The sequence below is a fragment of the Spodoptera frugiperda genome, chromosome 25 (genome assembly GCF_023101765.2).
Source record: "Spodoptera frugiperda isolate SF20-4 chromosome 25, AGI-APGP_CSIRO_Sfru_2.0, whole genome shotgun sequence".
Taxonomy (NCBI): Eukaryota; Metazoa; Arthropoda; class Insecta; order Lepidoptera; family Noctuidae; genus Spodoptera; species Spodoptera frugiperda.
In genome coordinates, this window is record NC_064236.1 from 20,582,571 (window position 1) to 20,603,916 (window position 21,346).

At 38.8% G+C, this 21,346-nt stretch overlaps 3 protein-coding genes and 1 long non-coding RNA gene across 6 annotated transcripts in view; 2 read left to right on the top strand and 2 right to left on the bottom strand.

Moving 5' to 3' along the window:
- LOC118267649 (uncharacterized) overlaps positions 1 to 13,307 on the top strand; it is a 45,145-nt gene extending 31,838 nt beyond the window's left edge. For 2 of the 3 annotated variants that reach the window (XM_035581774.2, XM_035581759.2), the window contains exons 2-9: positions 9,429 to 9,517; positions 10,030 to 10,224; positions 10,437 to 10,544; positions 10,810 to 10,911; positions 11,175 to 11,307; positions 11,454 to 11,688; positions 11,871 to 12,064; positions 12,300 to 13,307. In XM_035581774.2, the coding sequence (XP_035437667.1) occupies positions 9,429 to 9,517; positions 10,030 to 10,224; positions 10,437 to 10,544; positions 10,810 to 10,911; positions 11,175 to 11,307; positions 11,454 to 11,688; positions 11,871 to 12,064; positions 12,300 to 12,406 (1,163 nt within the window). In that variant the 3' untranslated portion in view covers positions 12,407 to 13,307. Of the gene's footprint in view, positions 1 to 4,283; positions 4,464 to 9,428; positions 9,518 to 10,029; positions 10,225 to 10,436; positions 10,545 to 10,809; positions 10,912 to 11,174; positions 11,308 to 11,453; positions 11,689 to 11,870; positions 12,065 to 12,299 lie in introns of those variants that run through there. The other variant, XM_035581767.2, reaches the window with a different exon arrangement.
- On the bottom strand, positions 13,224 to 16,876 carry LOC118267678 (selenoprotein K). The gene is made up of 4 exons (XM_035581798.2): positions 16,683 to 16,876; positions 15,705 to 15,780; positions 15,143 to 15,220; positions 13,224 to 14,150 (listed from the first exon to the last, which is right to left on the bottom strand). The coding sequence occupies exons 1-4, from the start codon at positions 16,699 to 16,701 to the stop codon at positions 14,057 to 14,059; spliced, it is 267 nt and encodes an 88-aa protein (XP_035437691.1). The 5' UTR covers positions 16,702 to 16,876; the 3' UTR covers positions 13,224 to 14,056.
- Positions 16,877 to 17,168: 292 nt separating this feature from the next.
- On the top strand, positions 17,169 to 18,195 carry LOC118267670 (rhythmically expressed gene 2 protein). The gene has a single exon (XM_035581784.2). It carries the CDS (start codon positions 17,333 to 17,335, stop codon positions 18,062 to 18,064), a length of 732 nt encoding a protein of 243 aa, XP_035437677.2. The 5' UTR covers positions 17,169 to 17,332; the 3' UTR covers positions 18,065 to 18,195.
- Positions 18,196 to 19,859: 1,664 nt separating this feature from the next.
- On the bottom strand, positions 19,860 to 21,244 carry LOC118266267 (uncharacterized). Its single transcript, XR_004782831.2, has 2 exons — positions 21,081 to 21,244; positions 19,860 to 20,444 (listed from the first exon to the last, which is right to left on the bottom strand). It is a non-coding gene; the product is annotated as an uncharacterized LOC118266267 (long non-coding RNA).
- Positions 21,245 to 21,346: the final 102 nt, after the last annotated feature.

Below are 21,346 nucleotides of genomic sequence, written 5' to 3' on the forward strand. Positions count from 1 at the left end.
TATCTAGACCAAATGACATATTAATATCTCTACTGTATCGGGCAGTTATTTCTATTAAAGTTTCTAGGCATTTTTTCGATTTTGAAAATAATTTAATATCATCCATATACATGAGATGACTTATGGCTGTATCGGAATTTAATTTGTAACCGTTATCAGTGTTATTGAGTAGGTGCGACAAAGGGTTCAAGGCAAGGCAAAACCATAGAGGGCTGAGGGAGTCTCCCTGAAAAATACCATTTCTAATATGGATTTCGTCTGTGGTGATAGAATCTGTACCATTAGTAAGGTGTAAAGTTGTTCTCCAATCAGACATGGCACTCTTCAAGAAGTTAATTACGGTAGGGTTTATTTTATATATTTCTAAGATTCTGAGTAGCCAAGAGTGTGGGACGCTATCAAATGCTTTTCTGTAGTCTATGTAGGATATGGACAGGTTTTTCTTTTGTGTATGAACACATTTTAAAATGGTAGAGTCAATAATGAGCTGTTCTTTGCACCCTCTATGATTTTGCCTACATCCTTTCTGTTCTTCTGACAGTATATTGTTACGATGGAAATGGCTATTGGTTATTCGTGTGATGAGTGAAGTGATAAGTTTGTAGATGGTTGGTAGGCATGTAATAGGTCGGTACTGAGACGGATTTGATGTATCACTGCTTTTAGGGAGCATGTAAGTTATTCCTTTTGTTATGAATTTGGGTATCGGTTGTTCTCCCCTAATGAGTTCTGTAACGTTTTTAGCTAGTATGTGGTGTAGTGTGAAAAACTTTTTGTACCAAAAATTATGAACGCTATCTATACCAGCTGCTTTCCAATTTTTCAATCTTGATGTGACTATTGCTATATCTTCTGGTGTGATATCAGTTAATTCCATCTCTTCTACATCAATCATCCTATGTCTTTCTTCATCAATCCATTCCGCACTATCATTATGGTCATTTTGTTTTTCCCATAAGTTAGCCCAATAACTTCGGAGTTCATTTTGCTCAGGGATTATATTGCTATCACTTTGTATGCTATTGCCTCTACATGATCTATAAAAGTTTTTCTCGTTAGTTAAGAACAGTTTATTATCTTCTTTTCTTCGGAGTGATTTTAAATATCTTGCTAATCGCTGTGACTTTAAAATTAATTTTTGTTTTAATGTATCTAAATATTCTTCGGGTCTTATATTGTCTGGTTCGTGGATGGTATGTACTTTTGTTTTCCTAAATATTCTTTCTACTGTTTTTATTATTTTTCTGGATCTATTGTTATTTATATACTGTGTTAATCTACCTATATCTACTCGTAAATTTTTTATATCTATTTCAAGTCTTATTTGCCAAGAAGGTTTAAGATTTTTATGGAATTTTGATGATGGTTTGTGTGTTCTTATCTTATATCCTAGGTTTTGACATATAACGTATGCGCTGCAATATATGAGTGTATGAATACATATTAAATCAGAGTCTATGGAATAAAATCGGTTCAATACTTGTTTATTAAATACATCAACTAACTGGTAGAGTTTTTTATTCCCTCTTAGTTTTGGTAGTTTAGGACGTGCTGTTGGATCTGTACCTGTGTATTGAATAAGTGCGGTTTCTACTTGGTTAATTAATTCTTGTGTAGCTATATCAATCTCTGTCGTTTCTCTAGGTTGTGTGATTAGTGCCTGCTGTAATGAAGATTCTGAAGTGAAATTTGTTTGTGTGGATGCGTGTTGAGAGAATGTGACATTTTGTGTGCATGATAAATTTGTGACTGATGATTGAATGTTTAGGTCGGTGCTAGATGTGATTGAAGAAATGTCCTGTATGTTAGATGATTGTTCCATAGCTTGTGATGGAATGAATGATTGGGTATTATAAGTGATTTCTGACATATTTTCGAAGTTCAAATTCTCATTAGTTTCTTCTTCTTCTAAAACCTTGCGTACTTCTTCCTTTATTTGGTCTAGTGTGTCTTGTGAGAGTCGGTTGTTTTTTACTATTGTTCTCATTTGGTCTGATACGCGCTGTTCGGATACTGTGATTTGTGGATATTGACGTGAGAATAGTTCGTGCAATCGTTTCCTATACATTGTCATATCTGTCTCTAATTTTGTTATATAGTAATAAGTGCGCATGATGAATATATTAACATCTTTGCTCCAAGACATGCGCACTCTTGGTTTACCGGCCTTGGTGGACGCGGGTAAAAAGGCATAGGTTATTATTATTATTATTATTATGTCTGTTCTTTACATAATCTCGGGACCACAGGGTCCCGGACCTTTGGAAGGCGTACGAGGGGCCGAAGCCAACTCGCAGAGGCCCGTTGAACAATTTTGATCTAAATGTAATGGGACATCAGCCGGCGATTATCCCTGTATGCACTATGGAAGTACACCAAAGGACAATCCCCGGTTGATGCAGGACTATTGCGAGATATGGTAAAAGGAAATGATAGGGATATGGGTGTGGGTGGCTGTGGAATAGTTAACCGGTTAACTATGGGGACTATGGCCCCTGCCCCTGACCAATATTGAAAAATACGGATAAACAGGCAGGGGGTGACTCGCAAACTCAATAGTGGGCCCCCGGAAACGGCCGCTAGCATGTAGCGACAAGGGAAGCAACATCCGTTGAGCTGCTTGAGGAAGGGGGGGCATCCCACGGCTATCAGAGCAATCCCGGAAGTACGGTCAAGACCCCTACCAGCATCTTACTGGGATACGTCCTTCCCCCAAGTGGAGCTGAAGGCAACTCCACTCTTGCGAATCTCCACTCAAACCAGCCGATTAAGGCAAGAGTGAGGTAGGAGAGGCCACTCCGGATAGTCACGAGTACTAACCGGAGTTAAAAAGTAGGGCCTCTCCCGGGAGTCAGGTCCGTGGGGTCGCCACTGCCCAACAGCTCGCCACAAGCTGCCTTGCGGACTTATTATTATTATTATTGCAATATAAACTTTTAATGTCAGTTGACGTAGCACCTGATGGTGAGACAGTGAGACCACCCACCACACGAGAGGAAGTGTGTAGACGGCCTTAACACATGGTCTGCTTTTAAATATTACATCAACTGCGTCATTGAGAGGCTGCGTCTTTGACTACCCCGTCACAGAATTAGGCTTAAAATTAACTCACAACATACATATAATAACACATAACTATTTGTATTAAAAACAAACCATGTTCGATCTCTGGACGATTTAACTCCTAATATTGTGCTTGCTATCAGCAAGGTCCTTGAACGTATTCCTACGCAGGACGCGTACGCCATATGCATTATTTATTCGCTACTCTTTACAATACCTATATAGGTAATTAAGTTTAGGTACCAATAGGTATGTAGTACTTTCCAGTGATATAGTTACCTAAGATTTGAGATACGGTCCGCTCTAAACCCGAGCCTGCATAGCGCACGGACCACGGACACTCGAGAATTTCGCGTGACCGAACTTGTCTGCATAATACCTGGTACATAATACTTATGTAGGTACATAGTACATAGTCAAGTATCTCTTGAATATCTACATACCAGACCATAGGCAGAATATTTGGCTACAAAACAACACATTTTCAATGCGTAGCTTAAAAATACACGGATCAATTTCAGCTGAAGAAATTCCTGGAAAGTAATCTATCTATCTATCTTCATGATATTCAGGTGGAACACCTTTTATTGATAAAATCTGAGAAATACTACTATACCGTCTCATTGTATTGTTTAATATTTTTTCTTTAAATTCCCTTATAATGGGCACAGCTACCCGTATCATAGAAATTATACAAAACATTTTGCATGTAGCTTTACCTCTCTCACCAAGTTTTTCTCAGTGCTATTAGGAAATCAGCAGTAACAAACTAGTGATACAATATGTTAATTAATTGTACTAAACATTGTCTCGAAGCTGAAAGCAATACTGTTCTAGTTCGGTGAAGGTACTGGTGCCTGCGAAACGCACTACCTAGCTGATAAGCCGTCATTGTTTGCATTAGCATTAAGCTGTATCAAACTTAATTATACGAGTAACAATCAGCAATATTACATTTAAATACGTATCTTGCTAACTTCTAAAACATCCGTACTGTCTTCATTAATTGATCTACAGGTCTTTTCAAACCGATTAGTATCAGATCTTTAAGAAATTTCAATGAGCCACCTGCTAAGTAAGGATCCAAGCTGATGCTTCAGGTTGGCCACCAGATTACCAGTATCAATGACTGGTGGTAACTGTTCGGTATGCATGCTGAGACTTTAATATCCTTGATAGACAGCCTGTTATATTAGACACAGAGCCTGTAACAATGCTCAGTGTAGCACCGTCCGTCGCCGGCGCAGTTACGAAATACATAGAATATCAGTCGAGAATTAAAATAGAAACGTTTTAAATTCTGTTGATTCTGGTATCGCGAGCGTTACTAACGCGCGTCCTATACTTTATTTATATTCGGTTTTTTTATTTATTTATCGTTACCATGAGAGAATCGAACGGTGAGTTGAATTCATTCATGTTGTTTGTACTATTTTTTGTTGTTATTTATAAATAACAGCTGGCTCTAATTGACAGCAATTAAATTGATCGTTTGTTTGAACTGTATACAACATGTAACAAAAAGGGGGTATACATATCAATTGCAAGGTTTCTAGATAACATAACAAACGATACGGGAAGGGTTTTTTAAACGCATGTTTTCATGGTACCAAGTTTTTAATTTTTCAAATCGCGCTGCCGCGGGAATCAAAATTGGGTAGACAGGTACTAGGCGATCAGATTGACAGAAGAAATGTTCCGTAGTATTCGCGAGTGATCCCTGTAGTGTTGTGACATGTTTGTATGATTAGAAATCAAGAACCATGCGATATCAAGTATTTTGGTACAAATTTTTTTTAAACGTATTTTAAGCTGAAACTTCGTGTAGAGATTCTATTCAACCTGTATTCATCAGCGCTTCTTGATGTATATGGGTATTTTGTTACACGCTGTATATATAATTTGTATGTTTGTATATATTATTATTGAGTTTGGTTTAAACCATGTCACTGTTAACCTACCGATAAGAATGTGAGATGATAAGGTACTAACATGCGTGTTCAGCAACTGTTAATAATTCAATAGAGACAAAATCGTATACAAATGCGATTTACTACATACGGTATGTATGTAGTACGTGTAAATGTAGTATTGTCATGGTTACATAATTATCTATGTGGGAAGATTCACACTTGAACGTATAAGTTACAGTCCTTGTGTTTTGACTGAATTAGATCATAATTGGCTATCATTACAGCAGTCTGCATGCTTGTAAGGGTCGTTGGAATAAATATACCACTCACAGGTATACATATAGTACACATACCTGCAGTAAATAGTACATAGTACGTATGTCCATTGTTAAGAATCAGTCTTGCGGCATAGATATCGCTCGTGTTTTGTTTACGTCTTCAAACAGTCAACCGAGTCAGCGTCTCAGCTGTGACTGTGAGATATGACCGCCATTATGTCATGATTAGATTTGCTCTTTTTTTCTTTTCGTATGTGTTTAAGTAGCGCTGGTTCTTAACGGTCAAATGTGTGTGTTGTTAAGGTTGTACACATCAAGTGGAGCTTTGTCAATTACTCGACTAGGAATTAGAAAAAAAATGTGCTTCATATTTACCTTACTTTGATAGAGTGTACTTATGTTTGTTTGTAATGTGTTAAGCTTTTAACTACTAACGCCGACAGTAAACTGTTGAAGGCAAACCCTCCGCTAACGTGGGGCACCACGGAGACCTACGCGGCAGTTAGCGTGTTTATTATGTGTGTATAATAAAAATAATTAGTAAAAGATATGGGTATTCAACCAAAAAGGTACCTTAGGGCGTCCAAGAAATTACTATTCATAGTATGTAAAAGGCCAAGTTTATCAGAGCTCAGAAGGCTTATTAAATTGTAACTATTCACAAAATCATCGCTATAAGTACAACTACAGGGAAGCGATATACTTATACTTAATCATGTGTAATAATTACGTTTGATCATTCGGAATTAATTATGAACATTTTCTTCCGTTTTGTCGGTAAACATTACGACACAAATGAGGTCTTATTGCACAACCGCCACAAAAAGTGAGCTCGAGCGGCGACATGACATTCGTAGGTTTGATATATCGAGGGACCTGCCGCGACCGCGACCTACGCCAATGTCACTGATGCTTACGAAATGTAACGGATTTACATAATACCAGTACCTATTACATAAACGTAATTAATCCTATTCTAATGCCACTGTTTTCGTCTAAGAACTTACATTAACTAACTAAAAATGTAAACTACAACCAAATTAGGAACTAATCTCGTTTTAATAATAGATTCGCAGATAGAATGAGATCGATAGTACTTACCTCTTATCATTAGTAAGTAACATTGCGAAATTTACTAATTTTGGAAATACAGGCCCATAACGTTTCCCTGTGGAAATTCTTTATAAACATGAAAGCCGCAAGTAGGTACGTACGATTGAGGAAAATATAAAAGTACTTACTATTGTGGAAATAAATCTGAAATTCCCCATTGCTCTCGAACACTCGGTGATTCATCATTCTCGACCTGGATATTCAAATCCACCATATTCTGGTGGCATTCGGCACATACGAAGTGTTATTGATGTAATGTGGTTTCATAGAGATGTTGCATGTTGGTCACCTGATGTAAGCGATCACCGCCACCACCATGGATAGGCCACGGGCGGCGCGGGCGCCTCCTCCTCCTCGCTAGTTTCCGTTTATCCCGACGCAACAGAAAAATTGACAATCGAGTAAATTGGGTCGACGTTCAATCGACGACGACTTACACCTTAAAAGCGGGAATAAAACAGCGAGCTGTATTTCTAATGTCAAGTCCTTTGGAATATAAAAGGTCCGGTATTATGTAATTATAATATGTCGTCCGTTGTAAGCGCTGTGTGTTCAAAAAATATTACATTAATAATTGTCACGAAGTCGTAATAAATAAAAGAAATAATTACGAGTTTTACGATCAGTTCCATTTCAGTTTTGGGTCAATGTGACCCATAGTTCCGAGGAAGGTAATTATACTTTATCCTTCCTCAAAATAACTGTTTTTAAATTCTAATCCGTACTTAGTTTGCATAAAATTACAATACTATTCACATTAGCTTAAAAATCGCGTAATGTTTGATAACCATCGAAGGCTGTAGACCCAGACACTGTGGCAATGTAACAATAGAACCTTAATATGTCACCTACACATGTTCATAATTACCGTTATCGTACACATTTAGGCGCGCATTGTACCTTCAATCCCAAGTTACAGAGAGACGCTCTGCACACGACATCTCCTTCAGCTCTCCTCTATCAGACGCCATGCACGCCATGTCTAACTCCTTGCCGTTGCTCACAAATATCACCATCTTTATTACAAAATTATCTTTTGTTAGCAACAGACTGTACAAAACCGATTTCTCTACTAATCTATATTTTTGCTCTAACTACGACCCATCGCATTCTTGTTAATACACACTAAATGTAATATTCACCTTTCATCAATTATGTTATGCCAGTCTGAGACTGTTGCCTTCTAGAACACAATTCCTGATTCATCCTCCAGTTCCATCAGAATTTTCCGGAACTGCGGAAAACCAAGCGGGCATACCGGGGCTCCGGCTCGAAAGGTAGGAGTAGAAACGGGGTGGTTTTCAGTCAGTAAGAGTCTGACACTCCCTCTCGCCTCGCCCTGGCAAGAGAAGTAATTGGATGATTTTCACCAATTAAAAAAAAGGCCCATCACAATTTGCATAAAACTGATAAATCACCCTGTTATACAAACAAATAGAAAAACGAATAGTCAAATAGTCACCTTGTCAGCTAAGCAGTCAGTTCGCCTCGTGTGATGCACAAATTCTTTCCGCGACCGAGGGAACCTTGAAGGTAGGCAGACTGTGAGTACAACCAACTTGGACATCTCATTTAAATAAATTCAAAGATTAAATTAACATGGATTTACGTCATTTGCGCTTGTTGCGTACGACCCAGGGTTACAGCGTCTGCGTCACATTGAGAAGGATACCTGCTATGAAAAACCAAATAGATAATACATAAAACACATTTACCTGTTTGATTACAGAAATATTACTTTTAATCATAACTTCGTTGCGCCACTTGACTATTGAATGCCTTTGTATTTAGCTACAGCGACATTATATTTTTGTATTAACTTTACTGCCTGTGCCTTCGATCTTTATTTAGTTCTCCTTTACATTGTTTTGATGTGTGGCTGCTGCGACGATAAAAAGAATTCTAACTAATGTGTTATAGTAATAAGTATAATATTATACTGTGGTTTCACTACAGATATACGCCGCCGATGCGACTACAGCGCCATGTGCGTTTTTGGAACTAACATACAGTAGCGTTAGGGGTAGTTTTTTCATTATAATAACATACCTAAGTGAATACACACAATAATAGTATGGATATTTCCATACCATAGGCATGTAAATTTTTAATAAATTCTGAGATCACCAGCCATCACTGGCCAGTAACCTTTCTCGAGAAATCTTGTTGTAGTCGCCTACAACCGCCTTTAGAAACTTGTGTAAGGGAGCGACTCGCGTCCAACCCCTATCAGTCGCGGTAACGAAACCATAGCGCGATCTATTTTTGCCTGAGTCGCCATCTATCGAGGACGTGGACAACTCTGACACCCTCTTACTAAATTTTATTTTACGTTTAATATTCGATAAGAGAGATTTTAAAAATTAAATTGTTAAATAAGAAACTTGCTATGATTAAAATATTTATTACCCCTTGGATTATGTGTCTTTAACTGGTTATTCTGTGCGTTAACAGTCGATGGCTGGACTGTATAATCTCTATGAGGTTTTTCCTATAAAATGGAGGACTTAAGTTGGATCTTATGGGGGAATAGTACCCTATACAACTAATGTGTATTGTGTGGTAATTAAATGGTCACCATATTGACCATACGACTTTAGACTCCATGACTCTACCTCACCCTTCGTAATACATGCACTATCAATATATAATGCAATGTGCATAATGTACTATATCTCTCTACTAACTCCTGCGAGGCACGCGTAGTATAACTCTAATTTTATTTATTTATTATAATTAAAACGAGCTGCGGTAGCCTGTAACAACACAAATACATTTAAATACATATATACTTACTTATTCTTGTGCGATGTGTCAAAATAATTCTATAAGATATTGGAACTATATAGATAACTAGCTACTTCCGCGGTTTCACCCGCTCTGCTCGGCTCCTATTGGTCATAGCGTGATGATGATTCTCGATAAAAGCACTATCCAACACAAAAAGGATTATACAATTTTGACCAGTAGTTCCGGAGATTAGCGCGTTCAAACAAACAAACTCTTCAGCTTTATAATATTAGTATAGATGTATGTAACGATATACTATGCCTTGTTCCAGGCGTGTCCTGCGAGAAGCCACTGGGCAGGCGAGTCGCCGTGCCCGTCATCCACGTCAGTGGGACCCACTACGAAGTCGGATACGATGTCGTAAGTTCCATCACTGATATTCCTAAGAATACCAATTGGATGAAACTGGATGTTATATTTCAAATATAATATCTGTGTCTACCTCTTCAGGGAATACGTGATATTATACATTTTATACATTGAGTATGACGTAAAGTTAATATAGATGATAAGTGTGGAAGAGCCATGCTTCAGCACTGCTGGACCGGCTCGACCGGAGTGATACCACGGCCTCACAGGAAACCGACGTGAAACAACGCTTGCGTTGTATTTCATTGTGTGAGTGAGGTTACCGGAGGCCTTATTACTCCCCTTTCCAATCCCCGATTCCCTAACAACCTTTAAATTTCTAATCCCCAAATGCCGGCAACGCACTTGTAACACCTCTGGTCTGGTGTTTAGTGTATCCATGGGCGGCGGCGATTGCTCACCATCAGATGTTCCGTCTGCTCGTTTACCGACTTATACCATAAATAAGCTCTGAACCCTTCATGCTCTTTATTAAAATTTAAATAAATACTGGTGTATTCCAGGGCCGTACGTTCTCATCAATCATCAAAAGCTTCATCGCCACGTATGAGAACCTGCGCGACTTCGAGAAGGAGTACGCCACAGACACGGGCAGGAAGGCGTACGACACCACGCTGGCCAACATGAAGAGGAGGTTCCCGCACTACGTCAAGGAGATGCAGGGAGTCGCCGACGGAGCCAACGTGAACTTCACGCAGGTCTCAAATACTAAACATTTGTTCCTAAGTATAACGAACTTTCTAACCAACCTGCTCAATATTACTCCATAAAATATACATATATCATATAACAGGTATACCTATCCCATTGGCAAATCCAAACAAAAAGCTAGTTAACAAAGACCACCATCTGTCAAGGATATCATTACATTTGTCTGTCGTTTATATCACTGATGGTTGTCTCCCGGCAGCTGTTCCTGCTGCAGATGGACGACCTGATCGGCAACGTGAACGACAACCACATCCCGAGGAACGACACCGGCGGCTGCAGCTCCATCGCCTTCAAGAACCCTCAGGCTGTAAGACCCGCTGTTCCGTATTACATTACATCAAGCAACTAACGTTGGTCTAGTACTTTATTGCATTCATTTTTTGAGGTGGCCAAAATATTAATATTTTAAAAGTCGGTGATAACACAGATTCTAAAATCTCTAGTATGACTATAGGCTCGCTCGCCATACATAGGACTCAATGACGTAACTTGTAAAATATGAGTAGACAAAGGATAGGATTTGTGTTTGAAGACTTATAGTTTCATGCTCATAGTTTTTATAACGTTTCCAGACTTTGCTGGGTCACACCGAGGATGCCTTCCATGAGACGTTGAACCACTTCTACATCATGTCTGCTCACATTACACCTTCGCCGGAGGACGCTAAAGCTGGAGTGAGTATCCACATACTTGTCAACAGACCAGATTTACCGTGTGATTGACACACAGTGTCATGTTACAGCACCCCGGGCTGTATGATGATAAAAATGTTGTTTGAAAGTAATATTTATTTAATAATAAGATTTTTATAAAGTCGTTCCTTCTTCGTCCTTCGTTTATTAAAACTACTTGAATTACACTTTAAAAATACATTGTACAAATGAATTATAATGTAGGTACCTAATTAACATCGCTACACACCTAAACTGTTGACTAGGCGGTCGAGGAGCGGTTCGCGTCCCTGTGCTACGCGGGCCACATGCCTGGGTACACAATGGGCTACAACGGGAACGGGCTGGTCTTCTCCATCAACACCCTCAGCCCTCTCGTCCTCAAGCATGGCAACACACGTGAGTAACCTGTTAACCTGTTCAAAATCCTACTACATAGTAATTCTGCATCCTTTTGTATTAAGCAGTTCCTATAAAATTTACCGTAAGAAGCATAACAACCTTGTCAGTATTTTTCTTACTAATATAAACATATTGTTATCCAGCCAGGACATTCATCACCCGAGCGATGCTGGCTGCCAAAAACTTCGAGGAAGCTGAGCACATCCTGCTGGACGAGGGCCTGGGCATCGGCAACGGGTTCTCAGTGAACATGATCTGGACCAACAACTGGGGCGACCGGCAGATATACAACGTCGAGGTGTCGCCCGACCTGAAGGCAGACCGCTCGCACCTCAACGTGCAGAAGTACGACAAGGAACCGCTGGTGCACACCAACAAGTAAGTGAAGGCTCTGTTGTACTAATAGGTAGGTTATAAGGACAAGGCATGATGGCACCTAAACACAGGTACCGCAAGCGCAGCGGGCAAATGTATTGTGTGTGCCTCTCTAAAACACATGCTTAACTTTCCTTCAGCTAAAAAAATATGCTTTCGCTTAATAAACGTGTACTTGTCCATAGATACCTACGCACCAACATAACAGAGGCGACGGGCCGCATCATAGACAGCAGCGTGGCGCGCCTGAGGGTGATCCACAGCTACCCCAAGCCGCACACTCGCAAGGAGCTGGCGGAGATCATCTCCGACACCAGCGACAAGGAGTTCCGCCTGTTCCAGGACCATCCTGATGACATCATCATGACTATCGCAGCAGGTACGTTCCTTACAGTTAATATACGCCTTCACCCTTTGTTCTAACAAGGAATGGCTTGTCCTTTTTCATTTGTTTAACAACAAATCTAAACCAAATATTTCCCGGTTCATAATCACCAGAATCTCATCATTACCCGCCTACAACAAATACAGTACACTGTGACTGTAATGTGCCTCTCTGATAGATTTCTCCAGCCAACCATAACAAGATGATATTTTACGAAATTTGATTCCAGGTATCTTCGACCTGGACAAGCGGACATGGAGCATCTACATCAACAAGCCAAAGTGCTCGGAGCCGGTCGCTGTGCTGCCTATCACCTTCTCCGCTTTAGACTACTAGGCCAGCAGTCCAACACGTGACATGCAGTGAGGTGTCACTATACAACAGCCTCGGTACATGAACGGGAGATACTATATGCTGGAACGTTATATATATATCTCCCTCGTAGACAATTTAATGTATTGTATAACGACCGTAGTATAAAGGATATGTAGGAACACTTATTTTGCTTTTGCGTAGTTTAGAAATAACGTGGAGTTCAGACAACAAAGTGTTGTAATAGTGTACGTTCAGACTGTTGACGACCACGCCATTCCTATGTTCAGTATTTGAGTTTAAATATTTAGTACAATGTACGCATCTAATGGTATCAGCACCTAGAGTATAACTTAAGTAGTACATCTGTCCGTCCGTTTATATAACTCTTATAATATAAATAATTTTAATGTTTGAGTACATAAGTACCTACGAATAGAACAATTGTGTGATATAGTTAGACAGCTAGATTTTCCTGCAAATATATAAATATAAATACTTGCCATTCTTGCGAATTCCAATAAGTTGTAACAGATTAAAATGTATGATAATTTTAATTTATTTCTAAGCCATGTGCACTAATGTGCAGGCCATAAGCATAAACAAGTAGAATACTATGTACACGGCTTCAGAGCCATTATGTTATGTTCATTGTTAAAAGCTGGAGCAGTTGCTGCCAACCGTCTGTAGGCGTTAACTATGTTGTAAAATTACTATGTTTAATTATTGTTTCATATAATATTTCAGATATAATGTTAATTCTTATTTACCTCGATGCTATAATGTTGATTTGTTTTTGTCTACCAACCGCCATCAAATAGTATAGGAATAAAATATACCATTTATTTATAGTTAATATTATTTATTTACTTTAACGTCTATACAATAGTTGTGTGGTGTTAATAAACAAGTTATCTGATGCAAACTGTGTTTCATTGAAGAAAAATAAATAATATTACGACATTAAGGAGAATTAATTGATTAACATTCTAATAGATTGAAACGACATCGCGTGTTCATAAAGTTAATAATAAGAAGATAATTTGAAAATGTAATTCATGACAATAATTTCCCATTTTAAAATTAGCTAAATTAAACAAGATCATTACAATTTTTAACATAAGTGTAATATGTAATTATATAATAAAAATTGCATTATTTATCAACTAAACAATTATATTTAGGAATCCTTAAGTATTTTTAGTAAAACTAAATTAACATAATCTATGGGAAAATAAATGTGGAATATTTAACGAAATAAGATATAAAGTTGTGTTGGTGAGGCAGTAAGTGTAATGGATGAAACAAATAATTGTGTGTGTGTGTGTTACACTCAGCTCTAGACATCTTAACGTGACGTCACACATCTTGTTTACTAACTGCAGTATTGCACATAGAGCATCCAGGGACCTATTTGGGATTGGGAACATACAGATTTAGGTACCTGTATTCTTACAACAATGATTTACTGATGCATTACATATTTTTACAGTGTTTGTAACTCATGTTGCAGCACCATGTTTGTTTCATGTATGCTTATAGATTTTGTTACATAAATGTATGTGGCCCAGTTTCTGCCTGACGGGAAAATGCTTAAATTGTTAAACCTAAAAGTCATTACTTGTAAAGTTATATAAAGTTACTTGGTTACAGTCGCGTACAGTGTTGTTGGGGTTACCCACAGCCGCATCCTCCCATTGGAGGAGGCGAGGGACCTGAGCCCGAGGGTCCGAAGCCGCCGAACTTCCTCGATGGTGGTTTTGGTGGCCTGGAAGTGAAACCAATAGAAATCAACACAATGTTGATGTTCATAGACATATCAATGGTATACAATGTTCATAGTGAATGATGATGATGTTCGACGTCTAAGCTTTGGGATTCTAGAACTAAATAGCGACATCTATCGAGCAAAACATTATCTCTAGTTTATTAATAACGCAAGTTCTAAATAACTACAAATAGTCTGCTGTTTTAAATGCACTCTTCTATGTTCTTTATGTTAAGACAATTGGAGTGGTGAATCTTGAGTACACAATTGATGCATTGGCTGGGCAACTGACTGGCAATTGTTCCCACATGGAGCAATCTTTGTGTAATCCTCAAATAGTTGTTCCAGGTCTGGGTGTGATGTTTATGTGAAATTATTTGCTTATAAACGCACCCAGGCATGTTACAAATAAAAATCTTAGGGTAGGGCAAAGTTAAAGCAAAGTTTCCAAAAATAAGTAGCTGTATAAACTACATGTAAAAAACAGACATCAACCTTTTTAGTTTGAAGTTGGTTAATAATAAAATTATTATGACATATACTATAACCTAAATATAATCAATATTTTCCTAAAAACTGTATGAAATTGGTTTAACAAATTATGAATCAACCGCAGCCAACAAACATACATACAGGCCAAACTAAGAATCCGCTTCTTTTTTTTGATATTGGTGAAATAGAAAATATGCTTAGGACTTCAGATACATGTTTTATTTCTTTTATGGAATAGAAAGGCAAACAAGCACATGTATACCCTGAAGCAACATCAGAAGAACCACAAGTGCATTGCCCACCTTTTAAAAAGAGTATGCTCTTTTTTGAGGGTTTGAAGGTTCTATCAGGTCGGAAATACAACTCACAACAGATCATTTATTCTGAGAGACAGAAAATTTTGAGAATGAAAATGCTATCGTGTTGGTTGATATCTGACCAGCCCAGTACTATAAGAACAAAGATTATTCATTAAAGAATGTTAGCAATGGCGTACATACCCGCTGCCTGGCGGCCTGAAGTCTCTCACATACTTGTCTCCATGCTTGCTGTAGTTAGGGTTGATCAATGTCTGGAACCTGAAACATGTTGTAATGGAATATTAATATTACATGAATTATGGTAATATACACCCCAGCAGCATACACTTTTGGTATATTGAGGTAGAGTCACATGCATTGGTAGGTATTTGCAAGATTGTATATAATACATATATGCCTAAGCATGTCTGTGTGATAGTCATTGAGTAAGGTAAGGCCTTTATACAGTAGTCTACATCTTCCAGATGATGATGTAAGGAACTTCAGTGATAATCTATCTTCTATATACAAAATATTGTAATTATAAAGCAAATATATATTATGTCATAGATGAGAAACTTATGCAAGCCTTCAATTCTACACCAATGCAACATGGATTCGTAGCAATACTAGTAACAGATATATGTAGTTACCTAATTAAATTATTCAGTGTGAGCCAGTGTACTGTATATATTTATAAATATGGCAATTATAGAATGACAAATCAAGAATAGTACCTACTAAAACTAAGTAGAATACTCACAGTAAGTAGATAAAGTTCACAATGCCCCAGAACCACCCAAACAAGCTGAAAGGGGTGCGCTCCACCACGGTCCCATCTGTCAACAAACACAATACATTACAGTAGAAGCTCCTTATTCACGGGGTATGCGTTCCGTAAATATGCTGCGAATACAGAAACCGTGAATATGGAATGGTAATTTGTATGAGTTTATAGGGGATACATTCCTAGATGATGAAATTAAGAAGCAAATAGTAGATAAAATGTTTAATTGAACTTTCTGATCATTACAGATTGCCTGATGATACAGGTTTAGGTCACACTAGGTTTAGGCAGAAGGCACAATCTAGATGTAGCTGTAATAAGGTCTATTTTATTTTTTATCCTTCTACAAACGCGATGACAAAGGATGGCGAATGTATTTTTTTAGGTTACGCACAGATATTTCGATTCAATCCGCAAATAAAGAAATTTTAGACAGCGAATATGGGAATTGGGTCGCAATTTTTCAATCCGCGAATAGTGAAACCGCGAATGAAGGAAGCGCGAATAAGGAGCTTCTACTGTACTAAACTCTTTGTTACCTGCCAAGATGTTGCACTCAGACAAGTTTTAGTATTCAGGAAGGATACAGATCAACCATATTTTGGTTAGTGAATGTGTGTAGGTGTGACTCCAAATGTAAATCCGCCCCGAAGGCTACCCACTGACCGTTATGTTAAAGGTTAAACACTGGTTTAGTCAAAGAATGAATTATTTGTGATTATCAATAATATCTGACGTCATTGTTAGTCTTTAATCTATATTAACTATTTAGCTTTTAATTTATTAACTATTACTATAGCAAGCAAAGATAATAAGGCCAGCAGGCTAATGAAGATAAAATCCCGACTTCCTGAAAACATTACTATATTATTTACTGACGTGGCCTACATTATTATACCTAATGTTTCTAGAACTTAGCCAATGGAACTAACATGTATGCACAACATCACTCACCTCCTTTAATGTACACCATCGTTTCTAGATACAATTCACACCGTTTTGCACTCTTTCAAATGATTTAGTTTCAATGACTGAATGAATTAATTTGTATGGTCTATAATAATAATTATATTTCCTCGAACTGTTATTGCTCAATGTTTGGTTGATCGAATTATTCTGATTCTGACTGAAATTATTGTCTTCGACAAACGTCAATGTCAAATGCAGATAATACTGCAGTGACGTTGATAGAAAGTTAGTTACACCAAACGAAATTGGTTAGAGTCAAAGATACTGTTATTTTATAATTTACTTTATTTTTATTTACCTGAAATTACAACCTGAAAGATGTTTCTGCATCTGAACACAATACAGAACCATTGTAGTAATGTATAGTATTAGTACCAATTTTATTAGTAACTAATAATTAATAGCTTCTCGTTGGAACAAAGAAAATTAGTAACTCAAAATATCTACATACAGTTGTCATTGTCATTTCTAACTTTTGTCAACTTCAAAGTAAAAAAGCAAAACGTCAAAATATGAAAAATAAGTAGAAAATAAAAACAAACAAAAGTAAACAATAAATAATAAATTTGTGAATTCTTGATAAATGATAAAGTGAATAATTGTGTCATCCATAGAATACTGAGATCAGTTACACGATGAGTTTACGAGGCATCAAGTTAGTAACATTCGATGTAACCAACACTCTGCTGCAGTTCAAGGTGCCTGCCTGGCAGTATTACACCATAGTCGCCCAGGAGTACGGGTTTAAAGGTTCTCAAGAAGAAGTCAAAAATAAGTTTAAAAAAAGCTTCAATATAATGCGAGAAAAACATCCCAACTTTGGAAGAACAAGCATAGAATGGGAGGAGTGGTGGACTCAAGTAGTTAGCATGACTTTGAAAGACCATCTTCCGAATGACGCAAATGTGGGTGTCGTTGCTAAGAAACTCATTGAAGAATTTAAAACGCAAAAATGTTGGCAGTGCGCCCATGGCGGGGTGAAACTATTGGATCACTTCAAGAATCTTGGAATACGTGTGGGAGTCATATCGAATTTTGACCCTCGTCTAAATGATATACTGAGCAATGTTAGCTTGAAACAATATTTAGATTTTATTATAACATCTTACGAGATTGGATACAGCAAACCTGATGAAAGGATATTCAAGAGTGCTATTGAAAAGTGCAATGTCCCAGTAAAACCTTCAGAAGCACTGCACATCGGAGACGACATTGTCAAGGACTATCAAGGGGCTCGGGCTGCTGGCTGGCATGCTGTGCTGGTCAACCCTAACCTGGACACAGCAACAGAGCCACTGCAGGAGCATGTGTTCCAGAGCTTGGAAGAATTGAGTACTGCTGTAGGGGAGAGTAACTTGAAACTGTGATACAGGATAGGATACAACATTTGACATACAGGAATCGCACTATAAGATATTACTGAATTGCATAATAATAGTAGTAAATATAGTAAGTTAACTTATTTATTGTTGTGAAAATAAATTATTTACTAAACAGATCCCTAAATGTTTTACTCTCTGAAGCAAACAAGCAGACAACCTGACCGATCAAGACTTGCACCAAGTCTTGTAATATCTCCATATAATTAACTTTCCACTACTCAGCAAAAATAACACATGTGTCAGCATTGTTTAAATCTAATTATAGGACCTAGGTACCTAGTAGTTTAAGAGGCTCCAATATAAATATGTAAGGTTTAGTTTCACCCCTAGTCCGAGGCTGGGTTGGTAAAATTTTACTGTGTTGTTTTACCAACTGTTTAACATGTTTTTATCAGATTGTTGTGTATGTCAGTAAGTAACTATGTAATAGAATTTGAAGTATAACATTATCAGTTGTATGTAGCTCTGATATCAATACAACATTTTACAATCAAATATTATATTTAAAAGCACATGACATAGTTCACACTTCAGTCAAGAAATAAAGACAGCTTTCCATAAATGCATGTTTATCTAGTGTTTTAAAAACTAGTTATTAATTTATTTACAACTTATAAATTTTTTATTACTAAATAGGTAGGTAAATACTAGGTACCTGTGTGTCCACGGTGACGGTTCCCTGTCATTTCGTGTGACACAGGTGCTATTGCAGCATGGATGTTTTGGGAAGTTTCAGTGTCGCATAGGCAGAAACCTGGACGCTCGGCGCCATCACTACGTCCATTGTGAGGATACGACGCGGCACACCGTCGTGGACTGTGTGACTTGGATCGGTGACGACCTCTCACTGTCGACTTTTGTAGACTCTGGGCTTCTGCAAAGATGAAATGTCGCCAAGGAAGGAGGCTGCTAAAGGAGAGTGAAAGGGACCGTGAAGCGGGTGTACCGGGTATTAGTGGGTCGACGTTTGCTCGCTATCTCGCCTGATGGTAAGTGATGATGCGGCTTGCGATGAAGTACGTCTGTTCATAAGCAACCTATTCACTCGGGCTTTGAAGACTTCCAGTTTATACTTACCCATCAGGAAACACAGACTCCGGCAAAGAATTCCACTCCCTAGCAGTTCGCACAAGGAAGCTTGAAGCGAAGCGCTTCGTGCGAGTGGGTGGGATATCTACCGTGAAGCGGTGGCGCTTCGCCGATTGTCTTGTGGTTCGATGATGGAATGGACTAGGGAGAATCAAGTTGTGCAATTTCCCCGCAAATACAATTCCCCCTTCCGGGTGTCTACAAGAAATTGCTCTCTTGCGACCACTGCTCTCTTAAATGGGTCCGGTGACGGCAGACTTGGATAAATCCCCGTCACCCCATTTTAAAGGGCCCGACACGGTGGCGTGCGTTGTGTCCAGGCGCACTTCCTGGGACACGGAGGAGATCAACACCTCACTCCTCTGTGTGCGCCGTCACGAGTTCGGGGACTGCGGAAGAATTTCGTTTCTCGCACCCTCGTACCCACGTGTAGGAAGGGACACTGGGGCCTTAGTCTGCTATTACAATTGTGTCAGAATGTCAGAAGGGACGGAGCTATGTAGGTTGTATAGCTCCATCTCTCTCGCACTGCTCAGTGATCGACCATTCTGACACAATTGTAATAGCAGACTAAGCCCCCTGGTGGGGTTCAGTCAGTAAGAGCCTGACAGTCCCTTTCGTCCTCCCCATATGAATGGTGCTTTTATTGTGGTAAATTATTACTTTAGGCATTTAAACAAATGAAACAACATTATTCAGCTACGATGCATATATTATAATCAAAAAATTCACAACACTGACAAAATTAACAATTCGAAAGCGTACCGGTACCTGAATCAGTACCTACCTAATCTACTTAGAACGATATCAAGCTAGTATCTACTTCTTCAAACAAAACAACTGCAAGATGTCGCCTGATAATAGTCCTCCTCATGTCCTCCCCCAGTGATTGTGACGAACCCTTATGTAAACTGATCTCATGTAATCTCTCCGTGATCTTCACACAGCAAAACGTGATGTTCACACCCCTCCTCTTGATTGATGTCCACAGCATCGCTGCAATCTACCGCTTCCAGCAGCGGAACTCCCCACTTAATTAGTCTTGAGATCATTTCCCCGCGTACTGTCCGGTAGAAGTAGATACATAAATAAAACGAGTGCGTAACAAGGGTAGTCGCATTTCTGCGTACTACGGCATAGTCGTTGAAAACTTAATTTTCAACTTCCATGAACGGCGGGCGCTCCATGATGTAGTTGAATTGGGCTGTCTGGCCGTTCTCCTTCTGCTTCTTCTTCTGGCTGCGCTTGCGACGCTTGGGCTTGGTCTTTTTCTTTTCTGAAAACAAGAACAAAGGCAAAGTTAGTATAAAGCAGCATCAGCCAATCCTGGTTAGGTAGGGTTGGGTAGTTGTAACTTTTTTGCGTTAGTAATTAAAAAGTACAGCGACACCAAGTGGGGTTGCCACACCCAGTTGGAAAACCCACCCTCGACCCCTATTTTTAAAAATAGAAGTAAGAAACTGAAGCCTTCCAAAAATCCCTCAAAGTTTTCTATAGAAAAGTATGGAGGAAGTTTATACGTATTCACAAGTAGGTGACCTAATTACACGCCAGCAAGAGCATGGCAACAAAACAAAAGATTTCGCGATCACAATACAAGTCGCCAAGGAGCCAACAACTGTTTGTAAGAAAGAACACCTACACGGCGGCGCCAGCGAGACCACGCGATCAATATCGACACCACCTACAGCGGCAAAAATAACCGCCAAGTAATTAATCGATTACGGAAATATCAATTACACACATCATGACTTAATACATAGATATCTACTTATACAACTGGACACATTAGCTGATGATGCACAACCAATTCAGCCGTGATGCACAGGAGACCCTCGATCGATTTTAGGTGGCATTGTCTACAGAGGGGCGTTATCCAAGATTATTATAATCCGATGCACCTAATACTGACCTGGTGGAGGCGGCTTGGCGGGCGTAGCGGCCGTCATGGTGAACCACTGACTTGGAGACTTGTTCTCTGGTAAGGTAGGAGCGGACGCGGCGCAGCACAGCTCTCCAGCAGCGTCCAGGACCAAATGGACCGATCTAGAATACTCGAGCTCCAACGCACAGGCGCTAACTGGGGATCGTCAACCTTCGGCGCGGCTTACTTAACAATATAGGTCAAAGTTCAGTATATATTTTATACTATTATTATTGGTTGATTTTGAACCTTAC